General features: G+C 40.8%; 1 protein-coding gene across 3 annotated transcripts in view; it reads left to right on the top strand.

Moving 5' to 3' along the window:
• Nucleotides 1–22,444, top strand: part of RAB31 (RAB31, member RAS oncogene family) — a 114,438-nt gene extending 91,994 nt beyond the window's left edge. Inside the window, exons 6-9 of one of the 3 annotated variants that reach the window (XM_053247607.1) lie at nt 1,965–2,074; nt 17,414–18,325; nt 18,592–18,672; nt 22,002–22,444. In XM_053247607.1, coding sequence (XP_053103582.1) covers nt 1,965–2,074; nt 17,414–17,511 — 208 coding nt within the window. In that variant the 3' untranslated portion in view covers nt 17,512–18,325; nt 18,592–18,672; nt 22,002–22,444. Of the gene's footprint in view, nt 1–1,964; nt 2,075–17,413; nt 18,673–22,001 lie in introns of all 3 variants that reach the window. The other 2 variants (XM_053247606.1, XM_053247605.1) reach the window with 2 other exon arrangements.
• The last annotated feature ends 4,729 nt before the right edge of the window (nt 22,445–27,173 follow it).

Raw genomic sequence — 27,173 nt, 5'->3', positions numbered from 1 at the left:
GACAGGATGCTGGACTAGATAGATCCTACGCCTGATCCAGCAAGGCTGTTTTTATGTTCAGTATCAAGGTCTTGTTCTGGTGTATTTGTTTCCTGGTTGCTTCTTTGAATGCTCCACTTGACCTCTGAAGTGTTCCTGATGGTCAGCTACTAATTTGACCCCCGATTCCCAACTGTGCTCAGCTGGATCTTTGGCTACTGGTTTGGTCTTTGAGCCCAAACCGGTTGCCTGGCCCTCCTGGTTCCAGCTTCTCACTTTGTGCCACTTTGTGGCTCATGACTCGGCCCTGTCCCAACAGAGTTGATGGTTCTATGTGGATGGTCTTTCTGGACCAAGCAAAAGGAGGGTGCTAGGAGAAGAAAACATTCCATATATGCTTGCAAGAGGCCCTTGCCAAATTCTGCAGAGGGAAGTAGTAGCCCTTGAAGCATCCTCTGTTGCTGGAAGAAGAGTGCTATCTTATTACATATGCACATCAGGGGATCCTTGAAAGAGGAGATGCTTCTTAATCATCCCACAGTTTGTTGCCCTAGCTGAAATCTAAACTTAGTGCCTCATGGGACCAGATTTTGAGTCCATAAGTTCTGCAGTCCTAGTTAAAGAGGTCGTTCTAGATAGTTTTCCTGGTGTTCATGTAATCAGTGTTGATGTATATTGGAGTTCGAGAACCTCTCCTCTAATCCAGGTCTTTGTATTTTTCACAGGGACAAGGCAATGTTGCAGCTAGACCCTCCCTTTATCTCAAAAGTCAATTTGGTTTTGTACAAGTCTCAGGAGGTTGTTTTCACTTCCTTCTGTTTGAATTCAGTCCATTCACAAGAAAAGGGCTGGCATAAACTGGATATAGAGGCCTTTGTTTCTACCTGGTTTATTGGAGGTTTTGTGAGAGTCTCTCTCTCTCTCTCTCTCTCTCTCTCTCTAACCAGGAGTTCGGAATAGAAGGTGTCTTCCAGGATACTCTCCAGGTAGCTTCGAGAGTGCATTAAGTCAGTGTGCAGAACTCTGAATAAAACAATGCCATAGGGCACTACAGCGTATTTCCCGAAAGGAGCTGCAATTTTTGAAGCCTTTAGAAGGTTGCTGAAGGTCAAATCTGTTTTGACAAGATTCATCAGGCAGCAATGTGGACTCTGGCACTCAGGTTTACAAGGCATTACAAAACTGATATATTTGCTTTGGCAGATGTTGCTTTTGGCTAAAAGTTGATTTTAGCCAGAAGGTCCTCCAGTAAGTTCTCCTCAGCAAGAGCTCTTGGTCATGAGGAATGCTGCCCACTCTGAGTATTGGTATGCTATATCCCAAAAGGTAATGAATGTGCTCCTGCCTTTCTTGGAAAAAATGGGATTTTTAAAAAAAACACACACCATAAATTCCTATTTTGAAGGAATGCCAAAGGGCATTATCCCATCCAGTCTATTATAGAGATCAATGGACTACATATGAGGATGCAGGTAGGGCTTTCTGGGTTATTCTCCCTTTTTCCTTCTCACTATTTATCTTCTGTTTTTGATGTTGGCATGTTGCTATTCATGTCCTTTAAAAAAAGGGGGGGTGGTTTCCTGCTTTTTCCAGACTCATCTGGAAATTGTGGGACCCATGCAGAGGTCTCAGTCTTAATTATGCTTGCCTCCTGATCAGATTGGAGCAGTATTCTGAAGGATAATTAATGTCTTCCTGAATTGCTCAAGGAAAACAATTTATAGTAAGTAAAAACACTTCAGTTTCCTTTTTAAAAATATCTTCAGAGTATCTTACTAAATTCCACAGTGTAACCTCCCTCTCCCCTCCATGGGTTTTGGGAAAACAAGATTGGGACTAATCACATGTTTAAAATGTGGAAAACAAGAGATATGATAGCACATCAGTTCTGTTACAGCTAATGAGAAGCAACAACTGGAACAGTGGTTACCTGCATGGTAAGTTTTTGATTTTACAATTATTTAACTTTTAAAACTTTATTTTAGGGAGGTACCTATGAAAGATGCCAAAGAATATGCAGAGTCTATAGGCGCAATTGTTGTTGAGACCAGTGCAAAGAATGCAATTAATATTGAAGAACTCTTTCAAGGAATCAGTAAGTAAAGTCAGAATTTTTGTGTGTGTGTGTGTGTGTGTGTAACTCAGTTGTTATTTTACAAACCCTTTCACATTTAAGAATAAAAAAAGAGTTTATGAAGCTATAAAGCTGAAATAATTTCAAAGGGAATAGACAGAGTAATGATGAGGCAGCTTTTAGAAGCTATAGGTGAGTGCACTCATAAAGTAATACATAAATAAATACATTATTATCTATGTTAGTGTCATCTAAAATTTTTTTTATGATATCTGTCTGATTACATCTGCATATTTATATTTCTTTCTTTATTTATTACATACACCATCCCAAACTTTCATCTCTGGGTGGTTAACAATAACATAAAACAAGTGAAAACATACACAAAAATCTTAAACCATTTTAGGCAATCTAAATATCAAAAACAGATTAAACTTAAAAATTTAAAAAGCTGAAAAAGCTTGGGTGAAGAGGTGGGTTTTCAAGTGCTTTTTAAAAAAGGTCAGAGATGGGGAGGATCGTATTTCAGTAGGGAGCACATCCCACAATCTCAGGGCAGCAACCAAGAATGCCTGTCCCCGAGCTGGCGGCAACTGGAGATGAACCTCTCCAGATGACCTCAATGGAAGGTGGGGCTCATAACGCAGAAGACGTTCTCTTAAATACCCAGGGCCTAAGCTGTTTTGATGGGAGTATATATAATGTGTCACTGCATTTCCCTAATATCACAGAAATGAAGGATCTGGAAGAGGATCTAAAGGTCATCTAGTTCAGCCTTTGAATTGTGGGCACAATTCATTGAGCCATCCATGAAAGAGATGATCTGTTCTCTTCTTAAACCTTCAGCGGAGTTCTCACAATTTCAGAGACCATCCAGTCTTGCAGATAAGGACTTGTGAAGGATTTGCAGTTGCTCCTGTTTTACATTTAACTGTACCATCTCTAACTAAACAAATCCACCAATTTTACATTATTTTTAGAATGCTGCTGAGAAGAGATAATTCAATATGTGTAAGCAGCCTTATGGCTATAATCCTTAATGACATTGATATAGCAACCAAAAATAGCTGCCTACATTTTTCTTGGGCTGAAATATGGGCTACTTATTTATTATTATATTTGATACATTTATATCCCTTACTTTCTTCAAGAAGCTGAGAGAGGTATTTTAGTTTCACAGCAATTCTGTGAACTAGCCTACGCTGAGAGTGTGGCTTGGTTAAGGTTATCTAGCAAGTTTTATGCTGAATGTGGAATTTGAACCTGGGTTTCCCACCTACACAAGCCACTGAAATCTGCTGGCTGTTCCTTAGTAGTTGAAATTTGTTCAATTTTATTATAAACATTAGAATAGTTCTTGGCCAGCATTTTGTAAAGACTAGCTTGGCCCTGCTGTTAATGGACTCTGACAGGTGGAGCCTGATATGCAGCGAAAGTGGTTTTCTAGGCAGAAGCAGCTGGTTCTCCTCTCTGCAAGGGCAATCCCCACCCAAAAGCACTTAAGAAAACAGACCCTTAAAGAAGGGGTTGCATAATGCTCTTCCTTTTATTGTCTCTGAGCTTTACCTCACTCCCCATACCTTGATACTTGAGAGAGAGAAATTCGGACAAGGGAATATAAGAACAGTCCTGCTAGCTCAGGCCCAAGGCCTGATCAGGCTTTGGGCATCCTGTGAAACAGCTTCCTGTTTCTCACAGTAGCCCACCTGATGCCTCTGGGAAGCCCACAGTCAAGAGATGAAGGCACACTCTCTATTCAGCTGTTGCTCTCCTGCAACTGGTATTCAAAGGTATCCTGCCTCTGAACCTGGAGGCAGCCTCCAGCCATCAGGACTTGTAGCCATTGATAGACCTGTCGACAATGAATATGTCCAAGCTCCTTTTAAAGCCATCCAAGCTGGTGGCCATCACCACCTCCTGTGGCAGATAATTCCATAGATTAATTATGTGTTGTGTGAAAAAGGACTTCCTTTTGTCAGTCCTAAATTTCCTGGCAACCAGTTTTGTGGGGTGATCCCTGGTTCTAGAGTTTTGAAAGAGGGAAACAAATTTCTCTCTCCACACCATGCATAATTTTATAGATCTCTATTATGTCTCCCCTTAGTTGTCTTCTTTTTTAAACTAAAAAGGCCCAGATGTTGCCTAACTTCTCAAGGAAGATGCTCTAGGAGAGCCCACACATATGTTTTGCTGACTTTCCTTTCCATTCATCTTTGTTCCAGCTTAAGGTATAAGCCTCAGCTGATCCACCATACTACAGCATGCCTCTAACCAGCAGGTTAGAGGCATGCTGTACGACGGTGGCTCAGGAATTCAGGCCAGGTTGCAGCTGATCTTTTCCTCTTTTCTTTACACATAGGACTGGTTTCAGACATCACATGGAACCTTGCTTTAACCCAGGCTCAAGGTGCCATCTCTGAGCCTCAGAAGCTTGTGGCTGCTGAGGGTGAGAGACATCATGTGGAGTCTGGCTTCAACCAAGGTTCTGCATGACATTTGAAACAACTGCTGTTGGTTGTGGCTTCAGATAACTTCTTGTAGCTGCTTTCCTTGTGATGCACCTACTCTCTCATCATGGCATGTCTGACTTTTTAAAGCTGATCTAGTCTGTGAATGATCCACACTTATAGTAGGGGAGTTGCATAAGATAGTTTTGGAGCCCTTTGACTTCTCTGATTTTAAATGGGCAAATCCAGCTTGTCGCACATAAGTATGATTAGCAGAGGGTTGAGTCACATCACTAGATTATTGTAGGGAATGTTCTCTGTAACTAATTTAGAAGCGTGCTTTTCAAAATGTTTTGCTATTAGAAACATATTAGAAATGCAAGGGGCTTATATCGGCAAAGAACTTTGGAAAGCACGTCATTAGACTCCAGGGGGCACTGGAATCAGTGGCAGATGCTGATATCTGGAATTAGACAGGTTTGATGTAAAAGCATTATCCGTCAATATATGTCAGTGAATAAAGTTCATTCTGAATCTGACTTAGCAAGCCAAGCTATCTTTATCTTTTCCAAGGAACCACTGCTGACTTGCATAATGGAATGAAGATGGAATTATATTTTATCACAGCTCTCTTTGATTCATGAAATTTGGCCTGGTTACAGGAATCACAGTATGACTAATACAGCCACTGCTGTATTTCCATACCACTGCTATATTTCCGTAGCTTAAACAGCTTCTCTGAAGCAGCTTTCCCTCATCAGCTTCCCACTTGGAAAACACACTCAGCTATATATTTGCATGAAATCTCACAGAAGACATTTTAATGGAATTTAAATTGTAAATATTTGGGGAGGGTAGAATGGTGTGGGTTTTCTCCTAAAGTAATTCTGTCGCCAATCAGGGCAGTTGTTTTTGCATGCCTGTAAGCAGTTGTTTTCTACTGAGTGTTTTCCCCTCCCCAGTTTATGGAAAATTCACTCTGAAACTTATGACAATATGCTTTGAGGTTATACCTCCACTGCAAACACAAAAGACAGATGTGGTCTCCACAAACAAGAACAGTTAAAAAAGAAGCAAATTTGTAAAGAAGATGCTACAGTTCTATACTGAACATCATTCATTTTTTAGTGCTTTATGTTAATGTGTCTATGTTGTGCCATATGTCACAAGATAATCTTTGGCTCAGCTGTGTATTAGGATACTGCAGCTAATTTCAGGTGTGATTTCAATGAAACATAGAGGTGCTTCACACGATTGGTGTGGTGCCATTAGAGTTAGTGCAGGGAGATTGGGCTTAGCCTACTCTCCCCGCACACGGGCAGGGAGCCATCCCTGGGTGGCCAAATCGGCTGCCCACATGATTGCTGGCTCCATCAGGGGCCAACTCCCGGAAGTTCCAGGATGCCCCGCACAAGTGCGCGGGGCATTTTGGAGAGACCCTTGAGGCTGGGAGGCTTGTTTTAGCCTCCTGGTGGGGGTCTCCTTGTGTGCTGCCACGGCATGGAGCCGTGCTGCGGCAGCACATGATCAAATGGGGTTAGCGGAGCGCTCGCTCTGCTAACCTCGTTTAAGGGGAGGGGTACTTTTGGTAGTTTGCTGCCAGGAGCTGCGTGGCTCCCGTGGCAGCAGACAAACAGGAGAAATCAGGCTAGGCTTCCTTAGCCCAATTTCTCCTGGTTGTGAGAATAGCTTCATTGTGTGGTTGGTGGTGACATCTGCTATGTTTTATTCTGGAAAAGTCAAGTGCATTTAATTAACCATCTAACAGCTGATTTCCATCTTGCATTATGTTATTGAATTCACATAACAGGAAGTCATCCCCCTGACCCACTGATGATTAGGATCAATGGCTATGAGGGTCCCCTTTTGTAAATCACCTGTTTGGAGCAAACAACTTGTGCATCTCATTTTTGAGGAGTAAATAAGCCTCTATAAATTTATTATAGCCAAGCAGCATATATACTCCAAGAAAGGAACAGAAATCTATTAAAGCACATCAGTCCAGTACCATATCAGACAAAAACAACAAAATTTATTCTTGTATTTCCCAAGTGTATAGTAATGTATTTACCTGAATCCAGGACTAGGTTTTCCCCAAGTTCTTTAATGTTAGAAATCAGGGAGTTGTCTTAAATTCAGAGTCCTGCTTCTTTTGGAACCTCTATTTTTAAGGGGGTCATCTTAAATTCAGAGTTGTCTTCTATTCAGGTAAATACAGTATTTTGATGCATGAACACAAAAGGAGTTATAACAAAATTAGGAACACAGGAACACAGGAACACAAGAAGCCACCTTATACCAAGACAGACCATTGGTCCATCTAGCTCAGTATTGGCAGCGGCTTCTCCATGGTTGCAGGCAGGAGTCTCTCTCAGCTCTATCTTGGAGATTCCAAGAATAGAACTTTGAACCTTCTGCAGATGCTCTTCCCAGAGCAGCCCCATCCCCTAAGAGGAATATTTGAATGAGAGACTTATATGTAGTCTCCCTTTCAAAAGCAAACCATGATGGGCTCTGCTTAGCAAAATGGACAATTCATTCTTGCTTCAACAATACCAGTTCTCCTCGCCTTACCTAAACTGCTCTCACTAAATGATGGGACATAAATGCCATCCCTTGTGTCACCAACATGCTTCACTGCAACTACCTAAATATATCACAAAATCACAACCAAAGAGGGGGAAAGGCCAAATCAACCAGTGCAGTATAGGTGCATTAGATTAATTAGACTGGTGCATTAGATTAATTCATGAAATTCAAGGTCATGTGAGCTTCTGCCGAAGTAGGAGTTGATCCTTCATTAGCAAAAGCTCTTTTAGTGGATATTAATACTTAATCTGACAGGATTATATACAGGTAACCATAGAAAAATCTTTGTAAGTAATTTTTGGGAGAATTTTTTTGTTTTTGCTGAATTTATTTTGTTATAGGTTTTACAAGAGATATATTGTGCCCATTTTCAAAATCTCATTGGAATATCTTTCCAACTATGCTAGAAAATTTTTTGTCTCTGGCCAGAACCTTAACAAGTGATAAATTCCCTTATCATGTATATAGGCTGACATTATATACTTTCCTATTAATATTTGGGAATAAGGAAACCCCCAACAAAATGTTACAAAATCTATCCCTGAAGTATCATTTTAAATAAAAAATGTTTTCTTCCCAACTTTTGGATATCTCAGAGATAGTTTCAAAAATGTGAAACTGAACATATGAAACTGCTTGATATTGAGTGAGTCTGACTAGTGGTTCATCCAGCCCAGATGATTCTCTGTTTTGACTGGCAGCAACTGTTCAAGGATAATTTCTTAATGCTGCTACTTGGGTTTGTTTTATCTTGAAGTGTTGAGGATTGAAATTGGGACTTTATGCATGCAAAGAATGTGTTCTTACCACTAAGCTAAGCCTTCCCTCAGAACATAAGAACAGCCCTGCTGTATCAGGCCGAAGGCCCATCTAGTCCAGCATCCTATTTCACATAGTGGCCCACCAGATGCCGCTGGAAGCCTACAGGCAGGAGTTGAGGGCATGCCCCCTCTCCTGCTGTTACTCCCCTGCAATTGGTACTCAGAGGCATCCTGCCTTTGAGGGAGGAGGTGGCCTATAGCCAGCTGACTAGTAGCCGTTGATAGAACTCTCCTCCACAGGGGCGTATCTAGGGCACGGCAGGTAGGGCACGTGCCCCGGGCACCACTTGAAGGGGGCGCCATTTTTAAAAATAAAAATAAAAATGTCTGCCGGAAACAAAATGGCCACCGTGCATGCTCAAATGACCTCTGTGAGGCCCTAGGCCATGCCAGGCTGAGCATGTGCGGTGGCCATTTTGTTTTCAGTGACCATTTAAAAAAAAAGATTATTTTTTAAATTGGCCACCGCACATGCTCAAATGGTCCCTGCGAGGCCCTAGAGGCCAACAGGGGAGGGAAAACCTTTGCAGACCCCACCCCATGGCCTTTAGGAAGCCCCCCAAAGGGGTTACAGGTAAAAGTTTTTTTTTTAAAAAACTTGGCACTATGTACAGAGAATCAGGGCTTGTGAATACTGAGCTGAAGCTTATGAGCTAGGATTGTATTCATTTGCTCTTTGCTTCTTGTGATAAGTTAGTTAAATGTGATGTCTTAATAATATGGCTATTAATGGTGAGTCTGTCTTTGAATCAGTGTGAAATCCTTAGTATTAAGGCCCACTAGGAGTTTCTTGCTCTCTTTCTCTCATTTTAACTGTATTTTTCAGCTGATATTATGGTAAAGTTATGTGAAAGATGGGTGTCAGATGTTTGGTCTGGGGGCGCAATTTCAGTGCTTGCCCTAGGCGCTATTTTCCCTAGATACGCCTCTGCTCCTCCATGAAGTTATCCAACCCCTCTTAAAGCCTTCCATGTTGTTGGCTATCACCACATCTCGAGGCAGAGAATTCCTCAAGTTGATTATGCATTGTGTGAAAAAATACTTCCATTTGCTTGTCCTAAATTTCCCAGCAATCAATTTCATGGGATGACCCCTGGTTCTAGTGTTATGTGAGAGGGGAAAGAATTTCTCTCTATCCACTTTCTCCACACCATGCATGATTTTATAGACCTTTATCATGTCTCCCCGCAGTCGTCTTTTTTCTAAACTAAATAGCCCCAGCTGTTGTAGCCTTGCCTCATAAGAAAGGTGCTCTAGGCTCCTGATCATCTTGGTTGCCCTCTTCTGCACCTTTTCCAGTTCTACAATGTCCTTTTTTAGATGTGGTGACCAGAATTGTACGCAGTACTCCAGGTGTGGCCGCACCATAGATTTGAATAACAGCATTATAATATTAGCCATTTTATTTTCAATCCCCTTCCTAATGATCCCTAGCATGGAATTGGCCTGCCGCACATTGAGTCAACACTTTCAACGAGCTGTCCACCACAACCCCAAGATCCCTCTCCTGGTCAGTCACTGACAGCTCAGATCCCATCAACGTATACTTGAAGTTGGGTTTTTTTATCCCAGTGTGCATCACTTTACACTTGCCAACACTGAACCGCATTTGCCATTTTGTTGCCCACTCACCCAGTTTGGAGAGATCCTTTTGGAGCTCCTCACAATCCATTTTGGATTTCACTACCCAAAAGAGTTTGGTATCATCTGCAAATTTGGTCACCTCGCTGCTTACCCCTGCTTCTAGATCATTTATGAATAAATTAAAAAGCACCGGTCCCAGTACAGATCCCTGGGGGACCCCACTTCTTACTTCCCTCCATTGTGAAAACTCTCCATTTATTCCTACCCTCTGTTTCCTGTCCTTCAACCAGTTACCAATCCACACATGTACTTGTCCTCCTATCCAATGACTGCTAAGTTTTCTGAGGCGTCTTTGATGAGGAACTTTGTTGAAAGCTTTTTGGAAGTCCAGGTCTACTATGTCAAGTGGATCACCTTGATCCACACACTTGTTGACACTCAGAGGCATATCTAGGGAAAATAGCGCAATAGGGCAAGCACTGAAATTGCGCCCCCTGTCCAAGCATCTGACACCCATCTTTCAGATAACTTTACCATAATATCAGCTCAAAAATACAAGTCAGGCTCATTAATCTTTTAATATTTAAAAAACTATTTAGCAGTGGTCTTAGCCAGACCAAAAAATGCTGGAAAACTACAAATTTCAGTATGCTGCGACTCATGAAATACCCAAATACTATGTGGAGGTGTACTTGGAAAACTAAACAGAAGTCCCTGGCTAATTCTCTACTATGCATTGTAGCATCACCATTACATAAGTTTTAAAAATAAATGGAGAATTTGACTTTTCCCAGATACTCTGTAAATAATTAAAGGATATACAGAGTAAACTGTGTCACTGCTTGGAATATATTCTAGTATTTCAGAAAGACAGTTAAAATGAGAGAAAGTGAGCAAGAAACTCCCAGTGGGCCTTAATATTAAGGATTTCACACTGATTCAAAGACAAACTCACCATTAATAGCCATATTATTAAGACATCACATTTAACTAACTTATCACAAGAAGCAAAGTAAGAGCAAATGAATACAATCCTAGCTCATAAGCATCAGCTCAGTATTCACAAGCCCTGATTCTCTGTACATAGTGCCAATCTGAATATCTGTACAGTGTCTTATATTATAATAATTTATTTTAACCTGGAGCCTTTGGGGGGCTTCCTAAAGGCTGGGGGGGTTGCAAAGGTTCCCCCTCCCCCCATTGGCCTCTAGGGCCTCACAGGGACCATTTGAGCATGTGCGGGGGCCATTTTTAAAAATAATCTTTTTTTTAAAGGCCACTGAAAACAAAATGGCCACTGTGCATGCTCAAATGACCTCAGGAAGGCCTGGCATGACCTAGGGCCTCAAAGAGGCCATTTGAGCATGCACGGTGGCCATTTTGTTTCTGGCAGCCATTTTTTATTTTTATTTTTAATTTTACAAAATGGCGCCCCCTTCAAGTGGCACCCGGGGCACATGCCCTGCCTGCCCTACCCTAGATACGCCCCTGCTGACACTCTCAAAGAACTCCAAAAGGTTTGTGAGGCAAGATCTCCCTTTGCAGAAGCCATGCTGGTTCTCTCCCAGCACGGCCTCTTCTTCTATGTGCTTTACAATTTTATCCTTGAGGATGCTTTCCATCAATTTGCCTGGAACTGAGGTTAAGCTAACCAGCCTGTAATTTCCCAGATCACCCCTGGATCCCTTTTTGAAAATCGGTGTTACAGTTGCTACTTTCCAGACCGGATTGCAGGGATAAGTTATATATTTGAGCAAGGAAGTTGGCAATTTCATATTTGAGTTCTTTGAGGACTCTTGGATGGATGCCATCCGGCCCTGGTGATTTGCTAGTTTTCAGTTTTTCCAGACAGTTTAGAACATCATCTCTTGTCATTTCTATCTGACTCACTTCTTTAGCCTCCATCCCTGAAAAGCCTGGTTCAGGAACAGGTATATGCTCACTATCCTCTGCTGTGAAGACAGATGCAAAGAACTCATTTAACTTCTCTGCAACCTCTATTAATAATCCCTCCTTAATAATCCCTTTCACTCCCTCATTATCCAAAGGTCTAACCGCCTCCCTGGCAGGTTTCCTGCATCTGATGTATTTAAAGAAGTTTTTGTTATTCTCTCTATGCTTTTAGCTAAATGTTCCTCAAACTCTCTTTTTGCCTCCCTTATTGTCACCTTGCATTTCTTTTGCCAGAGTTTGTGTTCCTTTCTGTTCTCCTCATTTGGGCAGGCCTTCCAATTTCAGAAGGAGGTCTTCTTCTTGTTTATGGCTTCCTTGACTTTACCTGTTAGCCATGCTGGCATCCTCCTGGACTTAGTGGTACCTTTCCTCCTTTTGGGTATACAGTCTAACTGGGCTTCTAGTATTGTGGTTTTGAGTAAACTCCATGCTTTCTGAGCGAAGTGACTCTCCTGGTTTTCCCTTTCAGCTTTCTCTTTATGATACTCATTTTGGAGAAGTTTTCTCTTCTGAAATTCAAAGTGTCTGTGTTAGACTTCTTTGGTGATTCTCTCCCCACATGTACGCTGAATCTGATCGCATTATGGTCACTGTTCCCTAAAGGGTCGATGACATACTTCATGGGTGCGACTCATGGGTATGACCCATGACTTCATGGGTGCGACTTAAGTCCAAGGTCTCCTTCTCTCTGGTTGGTTCCAAGACCAACTGCTCTAGGGCAGAGTCATTTAGCGTATCTAGAAATTTGACCTTTTTGTCATTACCTGACTGTGAATTTATGCAGCCTATGTGTGGGTAATTGAAATCACCCATTATTACTGCCCTGCCTCTCCTTGACGCCTCCCTGATTTCCTCCTGCAACTCCTAGTCACTGTCAACATTTTAATCTGGAGTGCAATAGCATGTCCTCAGTAGCACACTTCCTTTCAGGCCTTGTATTGTCACCCACAGGATTTCTGTGGAGGACTCTGGTCCACCTAGGTTTTCTGTTTTGTTAGATTCTATCCCTTCTTTAACATACAGTGCTACTCCACCTCCAAGACACCGCTCCCTGTCCTTTCTATAGAGTTTATATCCAGGGATAACAGTGGCCCACTGGTTCTCTCTGTTCCACCATGTTTCTGTTATGCCCACTGTATCTATTTTTGTGTTAGCAACCAAGCACTCCAGCTCACCCATCTTGGCTCAGAGGCTTCTGACATTGGCATATAAGCATCTATATGCTGAATCTCTTCCCTGGTGTCTGCTATCTTTCTTTTGACTCTTTGACCAGTTGGCACAGCCTTCTGTCTGCTCTTTATGTGGTTCTGCTCTGTCCCCTTCTGTTTTATCTAAATCCTTTGCACCTTCACACCTTAAAGAATGGCATTTGCTGAACCGGATACTGCCCAGCTCCCATCGTCTATTCCCCGGGCATCATTTTAAAAGCTGCTCTGCAACCTTTTTGATTTTAAGTGCCAGCCATCTGGTTCCATCTTGGTTCCAGTGCAGCCCGTCCTTTTTGTACTGGCCTTGCTTGCCCCAAAATGTATCCCAGTGCCTAAAAAATCTAAATCCCTCCTCCCGGTACCAACGTCTCATCCATGCATTGAAACCCCTCAGCTCTGCCTGTCTCACTGTACCTGCACATGGAACAGGTAGCATTTCTGAGAATGCTACTTTGTGGGTCCTGGACTTCAATACATTACCTATCAGCCTAAATTTGGCTTTCAGGACCTCCTGACTACATTTCCCCACATTGTTGGTGCCGACATACACCACGACAGCTGTCTCCTCCCCAGCACTGCCTAAGAGCCTATCTAGACACTGTGTTATGTACGCAACCTTTGCACCAGGCAGGCAAGTCACTGTGCGGTCAACACGCGGGTCACAAACCCATCTCTCCATTCCTCTAATGATCGAATCACCCACTACAAGGAGGCCCCCACTCCTGGAGGAGTATCCCCTGTGTGAGAGGATATGGGCTCATCATCCATGGAAGGGGTCCGTTCTAAAGGAGCATTTCCCTCTTCCTCAGACCGATGTCCTCCTTCCCTGAGACCTTCATTCTCCCTGAGAACAGCGAGCTATCAGCCCTGGAGCTGGATGCCTCTACCATGTCCCTGAAGGTCTTGTCCACATGCCTCTCTGTCTCTCTGAGCTTCTCCAGATCCATCACCTTGGTTTTGAGGGAACGAACTTGTTCCCTGAGAGCCAGGAGCTCCTTACACCGAGCACACACCCATGACTTCTGCCCATGGAGCAATTAATGTGACATTCTGTGCAATACTTTGATAAGTGCTCCCTCTCCTGCTGGCTTTCTAGCTTCATACTGGTTTTGTTGGCTGTTTACAGTATTTAGAGATGGTTTATTAGAAGGATCGGTTTCTGCTGTAATGGTCAGCTATTTAACTGTCCAAACAGCCTTTCTCAAAGATATGAGGGAGGGATTTGAACTTACCTTCTCTTCTCCACCGGGCTGTTTGTGATCAATGGGGCTTGTTTCTGGCTCCCCTGCACACTTCCTGCTAAACTCCTGCAAAACTCCAACATCCTGTTTGCTATGCTCTCAGGCCTTCACATCTGTCTATCTATCTATCTATTTAATACCCCGCCCAAACTTATGTCTCTGGGTGGCTAACAACAATTAAAAACACATATAAAAGTTAAAACAATACAATAATTTAAAAAACATAAAATTAACAAACAGTATAAAATAGCCAGAGATGGGGAGGATCGTAACTCAGCAGGGAGCACATTCCACAATCTTGGGGCAGCAGCCGAGAAGGCCTGTCTCTGTGTGACTACCAAATGAGTTGGTGGTAACTGGAGACAGACCTCCTCAGATGACCTCAATGGGTGGTGGGGTTCGTAGCGAAGAAGGCGCTCTCTATGTAGAGAGAATATGTAGAGAATAGGCTTCAAACTGAGATACAGGATGTGTCTCAAAGGAATGTGGGGTCTCCCCCAGCCCTAGCTGACTCCATCCCCTCCAGGCAGGGACAAACTAAAACACAGGAGTTTGCTAGCCCTGGCAAATAACACACACAGACTAGGACTTAAAGAGAAACCCTTAAAGAGAAATCAGCCCTTCAAAATTTCCCTCCTCCTGTTAGTTAGTTTAAAGGGGACAATGGCTAGATGTTGTTGATTAGAAAAGCTTGCTCACCTCCTGAAGCTGCTCCTGCTCTTCCCAGAGTAGGCTTCAGATGGAGTAGGCCCTCCATTTAATGGCTTATAATTAGGCTGCCTGAAAACATCATTTATTATTATTTCTACACTGCTTTTCAACAAAAAGGTTCTCAGAGAAGTTTACATAGCAAAGGAATAAGAAGATGGTCCCTTGTCTTAAAGGGGCTCACAACCTAAAAAGAAACATAATGACCTGTATCAGCCACTGGAGAGATGCTATGCTGAGATGAACAGGGATAGTTGCTATCCATCTGCTGAATTTAAGAAAGCCACCATTTTAAAAATAAATACTATGCAGCATTCCTGGACAAGATGTAAAATATCACATTTGCTTTACCATAGTTAACTGTGGCAGTTGCTGATAAGTTGTGCTTAGATACAGAGAGACTCAGATATGTATTCCTGTTCAATCATAAAAATAAATTAAGATTAAGCTTACATGCAAGTAAGTTGGATATAGTTCAGTAAGACTTATTTCCAAGCATTAACACACTTGAGCCATATGTAAGCTGCTCAGAGATCTTCATAGGAAATTCAGGATATACTGAATTAAATGATCATGGTCTTCAGTAAATTATGCTTGAAATCTAAACAATGAGTAACAAAAGCTAGCTACTTCAGAATTTCATCATTAGTTATAGCTAGGACTGCTTCCCTTCCCACCCCAAAACAACAGAATTAAGAGTTTAAAATTTAAAAGTTTGCTCTTATTCAGAGATTGGCATTCCACAGACTCCCCATCTTAAGTGCAGCTCCAAATCTGTGTAGGAGGAGGATTTGGGCTGAAATAACAAAGGAAAGTATTTGTACAGGGAGTCTAAGTTGTAATCAAACACAATATGTGAGCCTGTATAACATCTTTACTATTTACACACATGGACAGATGTGTTGGTACCCCTCCACAAGAAAAGAAGAACCCACAATTGTCTCTGAAATCACTTGAAACTGACAAACGTAATTGGCACCCATCATTGTTTATTCCACATTTAACAAAAATCAGACTTTGCTTTAGAATTTTGATGCAACAGAATATTTCAAATAATAACACAAATGAAAATGGCATGGACAAAAATGTTGGGACCCTTAACCTAATATTTTGTTGCACAACCTTTAGAGGCAATCACTGCAAACAAGCAATTCCTGTAGCTCTCAATGAGACTTCTGCACCTGTCAACAGGTAGTTTGGCCCACTCTTCCTGCTCCAGCTGTGTCAGGTTTGAAGGGTGCCTTCTTCAGACTGCATGCTTCAGTTCTTTCCATAGATGTTTGATAGGATTCAAATCAGGGCTCATAGAAGGCCAGAATAGTCCAATGTTTTGTCCTTAGCCAATCTTGGGTGCTTTTAGCTGTGTGTATTGGGTCATTATCCAGTTGGAGGATCCATGACCTGCGACTGAGACAGAGCTTTCTGACACTGGGCAGTACATTTCGCTCCAAAATGTTTTGATAGTCTTGAGATTTCATTGTTTCCTGCACAGACTCAAGGCACCCTGTGCCAGACGCAGAAAAGCAGCCTCAAAACATAACCGAGCCTCCTCCATGTTTCACAGTAGGTATAGTTTTCTTTTCTTTGAAAGCTTCATTTTTTCATCTGTGGACATAGAGCTGATGTGACTTTCCAAAAAGCTCCAGTTTTGTCTCATCTGTGCAAAGGTCATTCTCCCAGAAGCATTGTGGCTTGACAGTATGCATTTTAGCAAATCCCAGTCTGGCTTTTTTATGACAAAACTGGAGCTTTTTGGCAAGTCACATCAGCTCTATGTCCACAGATGAAATAATGAAGCTTCCAAAGAAATACTGTGAAACATGGAGGAGGCTCGGTTATGTTTTGGGGCTGCTTTGCTGCATCTGGCACAGGGTGCCTTGAATCTGTTTTCTACATACTGAGTCTTACTCAGTATACTGGGCATGGTGCATAATTTAGGATGGGCACCTTAATTAAGAGTCTCCATGCTCTTTGGTGTATGAATGAATTTGTAAGTGTCTTCTTACCTCTTCTGAGGTAAAAACTGAAGGTTTTTGACCCTAAAATAGGAAACAGAAAATTCAGCTTATTGACCTTGAGTATTGCATAAATGCAATACTGTATTTAAGTAAAGTAGTATTACACTTCTTTTTCCTCAGTTGCTCTTTTTCTGTGTTTTTTGTGGGCTATGGTTCATTTGTGAATATGTATTACAGTGGTGTGAAGTATCAGTTCCACTGATCCATTAACCGATCTGCAGATTTTTTTGGTTTAAAAAGGTGTGTGTGTGTGTGCGTGTGCACACACATGTGCGTGTGACAATTCAGACTGAAAGTCAACCCCTGCTAACTTGGCAAATAGGCACCTTTTAATGTGGTGATTCTCTTTATTTAGTAGGGGGAGAGTAACTGGTTTTATCAACCCCCAGCACAGTACCTCCAGTGACTGTTGCTGGTGTCTACCTGATGTTTCTTTTTAGATTGTGAGCCCTTTGGGGACAGGGATCCATCTTATGTATTTATTATTTCTCTGTGTAAACCACCCTGAGCCATTTTTGGAAGGGCAGTATAGAAATCGAATGAATGAATGAATGAATGAATGAATGAAGTTGCTGTCTGCAACCATGGTGGAGGAGCAGGGTGGAGTTAACCCTTTTCCTGACCATTTTACTAGTTGAAATAACCTCCCTGAAGTTGCTGTTCGCCCACAGAAATTTCTGTTCACAGATCTCCCATGTGATGTCTAATCTGGACATAAAATCATAGCAACCCCAAAGAATGCCAGGTTTTGAATTGCGCCTTTTGTATTTCCCCTTGATCTAAATTTTTAGGTCGACAGATTCCACCCTTGGAAACTCATGAAAATGGCAACAGTGGAACAATCAAACTTGGGAAGCAGACTGCACAGACAACTAGGCGGTGCTGTTAAACCAAACTGGTTTGATTTACTTGAAAATAAAATGACATCAGTTGCTTATTTATTGAGCTACAGACTTCAGAAATGCAATGACAGCAACTTGTCTAAAAGCAAAACTTTGAGTGCTACCACTTGGTAAAATGCAAGAAATTGTAGGAGAAAGTTCTCCTTTAAATGGGTTCTGCAAAATAAAAATGGACAGTCCACTTCAGCAGCAAACTATCTAAGTAATTGACTCAGATTATTGCAATAATCTGTTTAGACCAATGGCTATTTCAGAAATGCCTTTTGTTTTCAAATAGTTTGTCTTGCAAATGTATTTTGTATAAAATCCGTTTTCCACCCCAATACAATATTTTATATTCTAATTTGACCTTCATGGAATTATAGTGTATAACATTTGAACTAACTGAAGGATGTATACTATTTTATATACTCTCTTATCAGGTTTGGCTCTTGTTTTGTTTTTAGAACAATAAATAGCCTTTTTAAAAGGGTATAAATTTTGTAATTAACTGAACACAAAATGAATGAATCTAATGACAAATAATAAAACTCTAGTATAATTTTTAGTTTGAAGTTTTTGTTTCTTCTCTATTTGAAGAGAGTCAGAATCAGTAGATTGCTTATTACAACATGTTTAAATATATAAAGATGACTTACAGAAAGAAAAGAGGCCTTGGCACTGAAATCTATAAATGTTTGCATTTAATTTCCAGTGTTATTTGTGAAAAATGACAACAGATATAGCACTGGAAGACAAAAAGGAGCAGGATAAAGTGCCATCCATTCCAAACACTTGAACTCACTAAATCTCATCCAGCAGGTGTGTCATGCTGTCAGATTATGTCAGTAGTTGTGTGTTTCTCTGCTATGTAGTTTAATTACAGACTTTTAAAGTGGGCTTTAATGTGCCTCTAATTCCCTGTTCTGTCCACCTCTGTTTCAATGACTGGACTACAGGATGATAAGAGAACAGTACACCCAGTTCTTTTCACATATGTCCTTTCCATAGAAGGATTTATAAAGCAACTTTTGAAGGAATCAGCCTCAGGGATATCTTCCTGACCCTTTGATGCCACTGATATGCAGGTGGATGCCTCTGATATGCGGTATGCAATCATTAATATGGACTCAAAAATAGCTGCTGGATGGGATCCAAAAAGCAACATGGTAAGAACAACAGCTCAGTATGGATTTTTTGTTTTGCCAGATTTACTCCAGAGTCTTGTCACTGTCTTCGCTTGAATTTGTTGGAAGCAGTGGAATAAATCACTGGCATTCTGTGAGATGAAAGCAACCTAAATTGTAAAATGTATGCATGACTTGGTTTATTGTAATCATGGGCCATATGGCTAGGAGCCACGTTATTGGCTAGATCATAACCTGTACCGCAATGCTGCTCGAGAAAAGAAGTGAGTAGCAGAATCTCCTTGATGTTAATGATAATTTTTGTAACATGCACTCTTTGTGGTACAGTGTGAAAGGGCTCTTCCATTACTCTTTTACCTTCAAGCTGATGAAGGCTGAAAAAAATACCATCTGTGCAGAGACTTGACATGGATTTGACCATAACAGCTTATACACATAGCAAGATTGCAAATACATATTTAGAGGAGATCACAAACTTATTTTCGTGCCTTTAGACACTGTAGGCAGAAGACACACAGCACTGCTTCACTGTTTGGATCAATATATTAACATTACTGATAGATAATGCTCATAGAGTTGTGTATTCTAATTTTATCTTATAGACGCACATACTTCCACACAGGCATGATGGGAGCAGCTAATTTTGCTCTCCATTTACAGCCCCTTGTGTTGTACAGCATGCTGCTCCAGAGACCCCCTGTTGAGGGGGTCTGTTCCAGGAAGGCAGAAGCTGAAAAATCCCATGTATAAAAGAGGGAACAATCATTTTTGTGCTTTCCTGGAGCCAAGATTTAGGTACCTACTGTTAGCTGAATAGATTACATATCATATGACTCTGAGCTAAATACACTTTGAGGGGGACAAAACTGCCAAATTACAAAATGATACATTTCTGCCTAACTGCTTGTTCCTAGGGGAAATCCTGAAACATTTTCTGATGCCGTGTGTGTGTGTATTTCTGCAGTAGAATCACTTCTGCCACATCTTAGTTCTGTGTTCAGTGCAAGGTTCCTATTTATATAAGCTTATTAACAAAAGATGTCAGTTGGTAAGAAAAGAGCAACATTTTGCAAAATTGGATGATATTAAGAAAACGAAAACTGAGATTAAGAGATCCTCTTTTATGCACATGTAAACTAGATTTCACAAAGAGCAGAGTCCATGCATCAAATGAAAACAAAGCAAATCATACAGTTAGTACAATGTGGACTTTGAGTATCATCCAGACCTTTAATCTGGATGCTGAGTACTCAATTTTGTGAGAAACAAAATTACTTCACACTTTGACTACAGTTCTAAGCACACTTATTACAAAGTAAGTCCCATTGAACAGACTGGGACTTACTTCTGAGTAAATGTGCACTGCATATGATGATTTTCATTATTGTATATGTAACTCCATGTTGTCAGCATCAAATGAAATTACACATTTCAGTTCTGCATCGGGTGTTGTGATAAAACGAAGCAGAACAAAACATGCTAAAAACCAGTCCAAATAGATTCAGAATAATACTCTAAGTACATGTTATGCAGTGTAATGCAGAGGGTGCAGATCCACTTGTGTTGCTATGGGGTCTCAGAGTATCCATCCATGCCACTGAATGAAGTGCTAACAGTGTCTAATATGTAAAGCAGTGTGTCCACAGTCCAGAAGTGCTACATAGACTGGAAACCTATTGCTGAAGGTCAAGCAACAAATTTCCGATCTAAGCAGCACTTCCAGAGTGTGGGTGCACTTCTTGGAGTATTGGTGGTCTTGTGCAACAGTGCAACACCGTAGCCCGCAGCAGGGCCACTGTAAAGCACCATGCATACTAATGGCACAGTATAAATAAGTAATCACTATAATTACCAGTAGAAGAACTGCCAGATACTACTGGTCTGTATAACAGTCACCAAACATTTCACTGAAGATGACTTGGTGGTCCCATGACTAATATGTGTGGCAATGTCAGTGTCAAGATAACATTGCACAAATGCTAGGAGGAGATCTTCTAAACTTGAACTAAAAGCTCCAAGGATCTATGCTGTTGGTGAAATATGACAGATAATGGCTGTATTATCACTGCACTGTAATGTGTAGAAGGTCATGTTATATGGCTCCTGGTTAAAGAGGTTGATGACTCTGTGGGCTACTGCCTGTGGCTGCCCACTCCTCCTCAACAGCAATGCAACATCTCCAGCACCTGGTGCAATATTAGTAGTATTTAAAAGATGAATAGTGCCTTGGCTATATTTTTTGGCTGGTTCAGAGATCAACAAGGAGAAATACTTGTACCTATGGGTATCTGATTATAGTACAACATTTTTGTCTTGATTGTTTAGCATGAGACGTGTCTCTGGAATATGTCAACTAGAACAAGGACTAGCATAGGGCTTAGACATAACTTATGAATCCAGTATAATATATGGGCTTCAGTCTGACCATGTTATACTTCAGCTGCAATGATTTCCCCCCCTGGAATTACATGAATAATGTGTTTTGGGAGGCTGGAAATGAAACACAAATAGATCTACTTACAGGCTGACCTTGTATATGCTTGTCTGCTTCATATACACTCATAGAAGCATAGAGATGCTTTGACTAAATATTCTAAGCTCATATATAGGCTTTTTAAAGCAGTCACATGAACAGCTCTCCTTGAAATCAATATGTAGGGACTGTACCATTTTGTGAATGTATCAATGATTTACATTTGGGTTGATTCACAAATATAACTTCAGGGAAGTTGTGTAGATGACACTTTCCCAATAATTTGCATGTGGAGGTACTTATGGTAGCTTTTAAAAGCCTAACTATAAGTACAGAACCTTATGCTGACAATGACCCATATATGTATACATATATTTTGTTATATATAATAGCTATTTCCGCTGGCTTTCCGTTTGTATAGGCTAAAGCTCCAATCATCAGCATACTTCTTTCTCTTGCTGGTATCAAGTAGACTGAGATAAATTCATGATGCCTCCTTAATGGCAAGTATAAAGCATACCAGGAGGTACCATGAAAATCCATGAGAGAGGGTGGGGATAGGGCTTGAAAGCAGTGCATTCTCACAACTCAGTTTTCCCACCTCGCACAATCCTCCCAATGGTAATGGGACAGCCCCTTTCACCCTCAAAGAGATCCTTGTGAGATAATTTGGTCTCTTGAGTATGTACACCTCAGTGTGCACAGGGTAATATTAGACTATTGCTAATAGTCTTGAGCTTGAATAATTTGAAATTATTACTTCAATATATGTTTTAACCACAGACAATACTTATATCCTAAACACATTTACTTGGAAGGAAGGCCTATTGAGGTCAATGGGATATTTTCTTAAAAATCTTTTCTTCCCTCCCAACAGGACTCTTACTCCCATTTCCCCCGAGATACCAACATATTAGTCTACAGTGCATGATTCTAGAACCAGACAATCATATTTTATGTAATACAGAGAAATCTGTGTTTCCCCAGTTGCAATAGTGTTTTTCACATGACACTCTCTGCCTTCTGTGTAAATACAAACTGTATTTAGTGACATGTTCTTATTTCATCTTAATTGTTTAAAACTAAATAGAAGTTACATGCCAGTGTAATATTTTGTGCTAAGTACCATCATTCTGTACTGTTTATGCAAGGGCTCTGAATGGGCTGGACCCATTGGTGGTTATGTGTGGGATGATACAATCTATTAATAAACTGTTTCTTTTGTTCTCTATTTTAACTGTATGATCACAAACAAGATTTGTGCCTAAAACAGTTTATTTAATCTATAAGAAGTAATACTAATAAATATTCTTAATTTTGTGATTCTTTGTTTTTATTATACATCAAAATTAAAAATACTGAAAAACATAACACTGGAGTACTTTCACCTATAGAAAACAACTAAAAAGCAATACAGCAGGTAAGTTTTGTTTTTCCACCTTTGTACATAAAACTAGATACATATTAATAAATCACACATTGTAAATAAGAATGTTTAAACACAGAATTTATTCAAGAATGAGCTATGGAAATACATTTTATTGTTGCCATTCTTTCTCCTCCTACAACACTTGTACACCCAAAATGCCATTCGAGATATGAGGCTGTAGTCTTCTGCACCCTAACTTGGGAGCAAGTCCCATTAGTGGCCGACATGTTCTGTAGTATAATGTGGGCAGTTCTGAGCTGCTCACAAAACTGCAGGCTCCTAAGGTACACAAATACTTAAAGTTGTGTGCCTGCACTCCAAGAACACTGCTTTGATTTTTTTCCAATCTAAGAAGCACTCCCGGTGTGTGTTTGCACTTTTGTGTAAAAGTGCAAGACCACTAGCTGTTCTTTAAGAGGCCACAACAGTGTGGGCAGCGTAAAACTGCCCATATGAAAGTTGTGGAACATGTGGGCTAGTGAGATTTGCTTCCATATAGGATATCATGAGTATATCCTATCTGAAAGTGCATAGGATCAAGTGGCAAATCTTTAATTGCAAAGATAAATGGAACAATCCACCAAGTCATCTGCAGTAGTAATTAAAACGATACAAGATTTCCTTGCATCTTGAAGTTGAAACAACAGCAGCTCTCATTACCTGTCCCTGGTTACTCAAAATAGTTTTATATTCAACTATGTTGCATAGTTAAGAGTTAAGTGTTAAGATGCCTGTAGCTATCCACACACCCCACAACTATTTTATCTCCAGCTGATTTAGCTGTATCTTTGAGCTCAGGAAATAAGGTGGCGTATAAATCACAATAGATAAAGCTGCAAATACTTCATTGTATTTGTGGTTAACTGACCAGAGTTTTTAATGGCAAGATTTATCTTGTACAAGGAACAAGGACCAGAAACAGAATTTCTGTAATGCCATTTCAGGCACAAAGTATGGAGTAGTAGATATCTCCTCATGAATAATACCTCCTCAGATATCTCCTCAGATAATACAGGCTACATCTGTAACTCAGGTGTAGCCCACATGACTGGGCTAGACTTGTAAGTGTGCTGCTCTGTAGGTGTAGCCCACCTACAGAGCAGAAGTGGATCTCGACTATGTTAAATTCTCTTAAAAAGAAATAATATCACTACCATGGTAAAAAAATAATTTTACGATGGACTGATGGTTTCTTACTACTTTTATAGAACAAAGCCGGGATAAAGTCAAAACTATTTATCTACTTTATATATATTTTAAAAAACATACAGTCTATTGATAGCTAGATGATTATGAGGGGATTGGTGGAGGGCAAGGATTTTTGGGTTATTGGGAAGAACAATGGAAGCTTGATAAATACAGTACATGATGTAATAGCATATGTTTGCCCATATGAAAGTGATAGTTCCCTTGTTATTTTTCTGATTTTTAGAAAAATAAATAGTTGAAAGTTTCCTGTCTTGCTGGACTAACACATGGATATATTCCCCACCTCTTTTCCCTAAGTAGATTATTTAATAAATAAATAAATAAACCAAGACATACAATATCCAGACACAGGTTCCAAAAAGTGACATTTGTTCACAAAATACTTGGATAAGATAATCATGGTTCTATACTTCTGTGTTTGGAGCAACAGAAGAAATGCATAAAAGAGGCAAACCTTTCCTGCATGATCACACAGATGGTGATTTTCCTGCATGGTCACACAAATTGCCTCTGCACGTGCTTGGAGGCTAGAACTGAGCTCCTCCTGGCCCACACTGCTGGGGTGGGGGGGCAGAAGTGGCGGGGCTTAGAGAAGCCGCCACACCACAGAAGCCAGTAAGGTCTCCTGTCTCCCCAGGCCACCCTCACAACATTTCTAAAGGATTCCCTACCACTTTGCTTTACAAGCATAGCCTCCAGCTGGTTCGGCAGGACCGCTGGCCATTCGATAAAACTGGGTTGCAGACCAGCGGTTCATTTCAAATTCAAACCAAACTGAACCAGTTGCTTGCACATCCCTACTGCTAATTAGGCAAGGTGCCTCTTCACATGGTGGCTCCCTTATATTTAGTGGCGGGGGTGGGAGGATACACTTATTCATCCCAAAATCCTTCCCAGTGGTTGTTGCTGGTGTCTCCCTAGTTTCCTTTTAGATTGTGAGCACCTTTGGAAACATTAACCCCTGCTAACTGGGCAAAGAAGCACCTTTTACCATTGTGATTCTCTTTATTTAGCAGGGGGAGAGTAACTGGCCCTATCCACCCCCAGCCCAGTACTTCCAGTGACTGTTGCTGGTGTCTGTCTTATGTTTCTTTTTAGAATGTGAGCCCTTTGGGGACAGGGAGCCATCTTATTTGTTTTATTTCTCTTTGTAAACCGCCCTGAGCCATTTTTGGAAGGGCAGTATAGAAATCGAATTAATAATAATAATAATAATAAATAATTTTCTATTTTTTCCTGCTATATAAAAAGTTCCTTTGAGAACTTTTGTTTGCAAAAATTGTATATATCCTTAATAATTTCCCTTGAAAAGCTTATAATTTTGCAGTCAAGATCGTCATAATACAGGACAATTACTGCATATTGCACAACTTTCTTTTTTAATACTAAAAGTTAGCTTGGTGCTGTGTGCGCACGCAAATTGAAGACATTTCATATTTCCAGAATTATAAAGTGCTAAAGCTCCAGTGTGCTTTATCTAGAAGTGTCACATTGCATACACCTGTGATTTCTTAAGGATCAGTTAGAGCCCCTATATCTGATAAAATATTTTGTATGCATACTTCAACCCTCCATTTGCTCCCTAATCTGTAAAAGGATTTAGGTTACTTACCAGAGTTGCTTCAGCTTCAAGTGGTTAGGGGTTTTCATGTCTTTTTGTTATTCACACAACAGCTCTCAGAAACATCTGTATCCATGTAGTCCTGGCCAGATTCTGCCACTGAGGCATGCTCCTAAGGCTTACAGTTCCTACAAACTGGGCCTATTACTTTCTGGAAGTAAGAGGTTTATCTCCAGTTTATACTTTTCAGATTCTGCTATGATTTGGGGTAGGGGGCAGCGTAAATACAGGGCATTTTCAGGACAGGACACCAAAAGGGGGTGGAGAGGATATCAGATGCAAATCCCGAGAAGTTTTCCAGTACCTTAAGAACTGCGTAGAAGAGAATGTTTTGCTGGATTCTAAAGGTAAAGTTGTGCTGTCGACTCGGTGTCGACTCCTGGTGCCCACAGGGCCCTGTGGTTGTCTTTGGTAGAATACAAGAGGGGTTTACCATTGCCATCTACTGCGCAGTATGAGATGATGCTTTTCAGCACCTTCCTATATCGCTGCTGTCCGATATGTTTCCCATCGTCTGGGAAACATACCAGCGGGGAATCGAACTGGCAACCTCTTGCTCCCTAGGCAAGTTACTTCCCTGCTGTGCCTGGATTCTACTTCCCTTATTATTCTATAGCAACGGGAGAAAGCTGCACCTGGTAGAATTTTGACTGTTATGCAGCTTTTAAAAGGTACCAGAGTCCAGCCATGGAAAACTTACGAGAAAGGGAAGTAACAATTATAACATATGAAGGAGAAAGAGCTGTTTGCTTTTATTTAAAGTCTGTGTAAGGATGAACAACAACTTTTACAAAACAGACACAAAGTCAGAGGGGAAGACTGAAATAGTCACTCTCACACAGTGTATCAGTTGCAAGCTGCAATCTAGCAAGTTCTCATTAGTATCACCCATACAGTGGTCCTATGAATAATTCAACAGAAGACTGTCAGAGATTCCATCTATAAAACTATGCAAGCTTTCTACTGGCTGGAAGGTAATAAATATTTGATAAATCATCTCGGATAAAAATGCAAGAATAGTATTTCATGGCACACACTAGTTACATGCAATTATGCAATATATTGCAAATATATGAAGTGGAACAAAGGTAAATAGGCTACCACATTTTTGGTTCAGAATATTTTATGGAATTAAAAATACAATAAAATCCTTATGCTCCTGTTTATAGATTACAGAAACATGAACACAAAATCATACAGCAGTATCACAGAAAAAGTAGTAACTAAAATCCTGGCAATTGTATGTGCTTGCAATTATGTAATAATAATAAAGAGCATGATATGTTGGAAAATTGATCCATCCTATATGAGTAGCCTCATGAGTAATCCTTTAGTTTAATTTAGCATCTAAAAACCATGCCTGAACTTGGCTTTTCAGCTCATTATATAAATAACCAATTTGTAAATAAGAAACAACATAAGAACAGCCCTTCTAGATTAGGGCCAAGGCCTTTCTAACCCAGGATCTTGTTTCACACAGTGGCCCACCAGATGCCTCTGAGAAGCCCATAGGCAAGAGGTGAAGGCATGTCCTCTCTCTTACTGTTATTCCCCTGCAACTGGTATTTAGAGGCATCTTGCTTCTGAGGGTAGAGGTGACCTACAGCCACCAGACTTGAAGCCATTGATAGTTGTCCTCTGTGAATTTGTCTAAGCCCCCTTTAAAGCCAAAGTACCTGAAGGACCGTTTCTCTCAACGTGAGCCTGCCTGTACTCTGTGGCCATCTGGGGAGGAGGCCCTCCTATGTGTTCTGCCTTTGTTGGAAGGCTGCTTGATAGGCACATATCAG

The sequence above is a fragment of the Hemicordylus capensis genome, chromosome 4 (genome assembly GCF_027244095.1).
Source record: "Hemicordylus capensis ecotype Gifberg chromosome 4, rHemCap1.1.pri, whole genome shotgun sequence".
NCBI lineage: Eukaryota > Metazoa > Chordata > Lepidosauria > Squamata > Cordylidae > Hemicordylus > Hemicordylus capensis.
The sequence above is the reverse complement of the archived record's forward strand: the minus strand, read 5'-3'. Positions and strand labels throughout refer to the sequence as shown.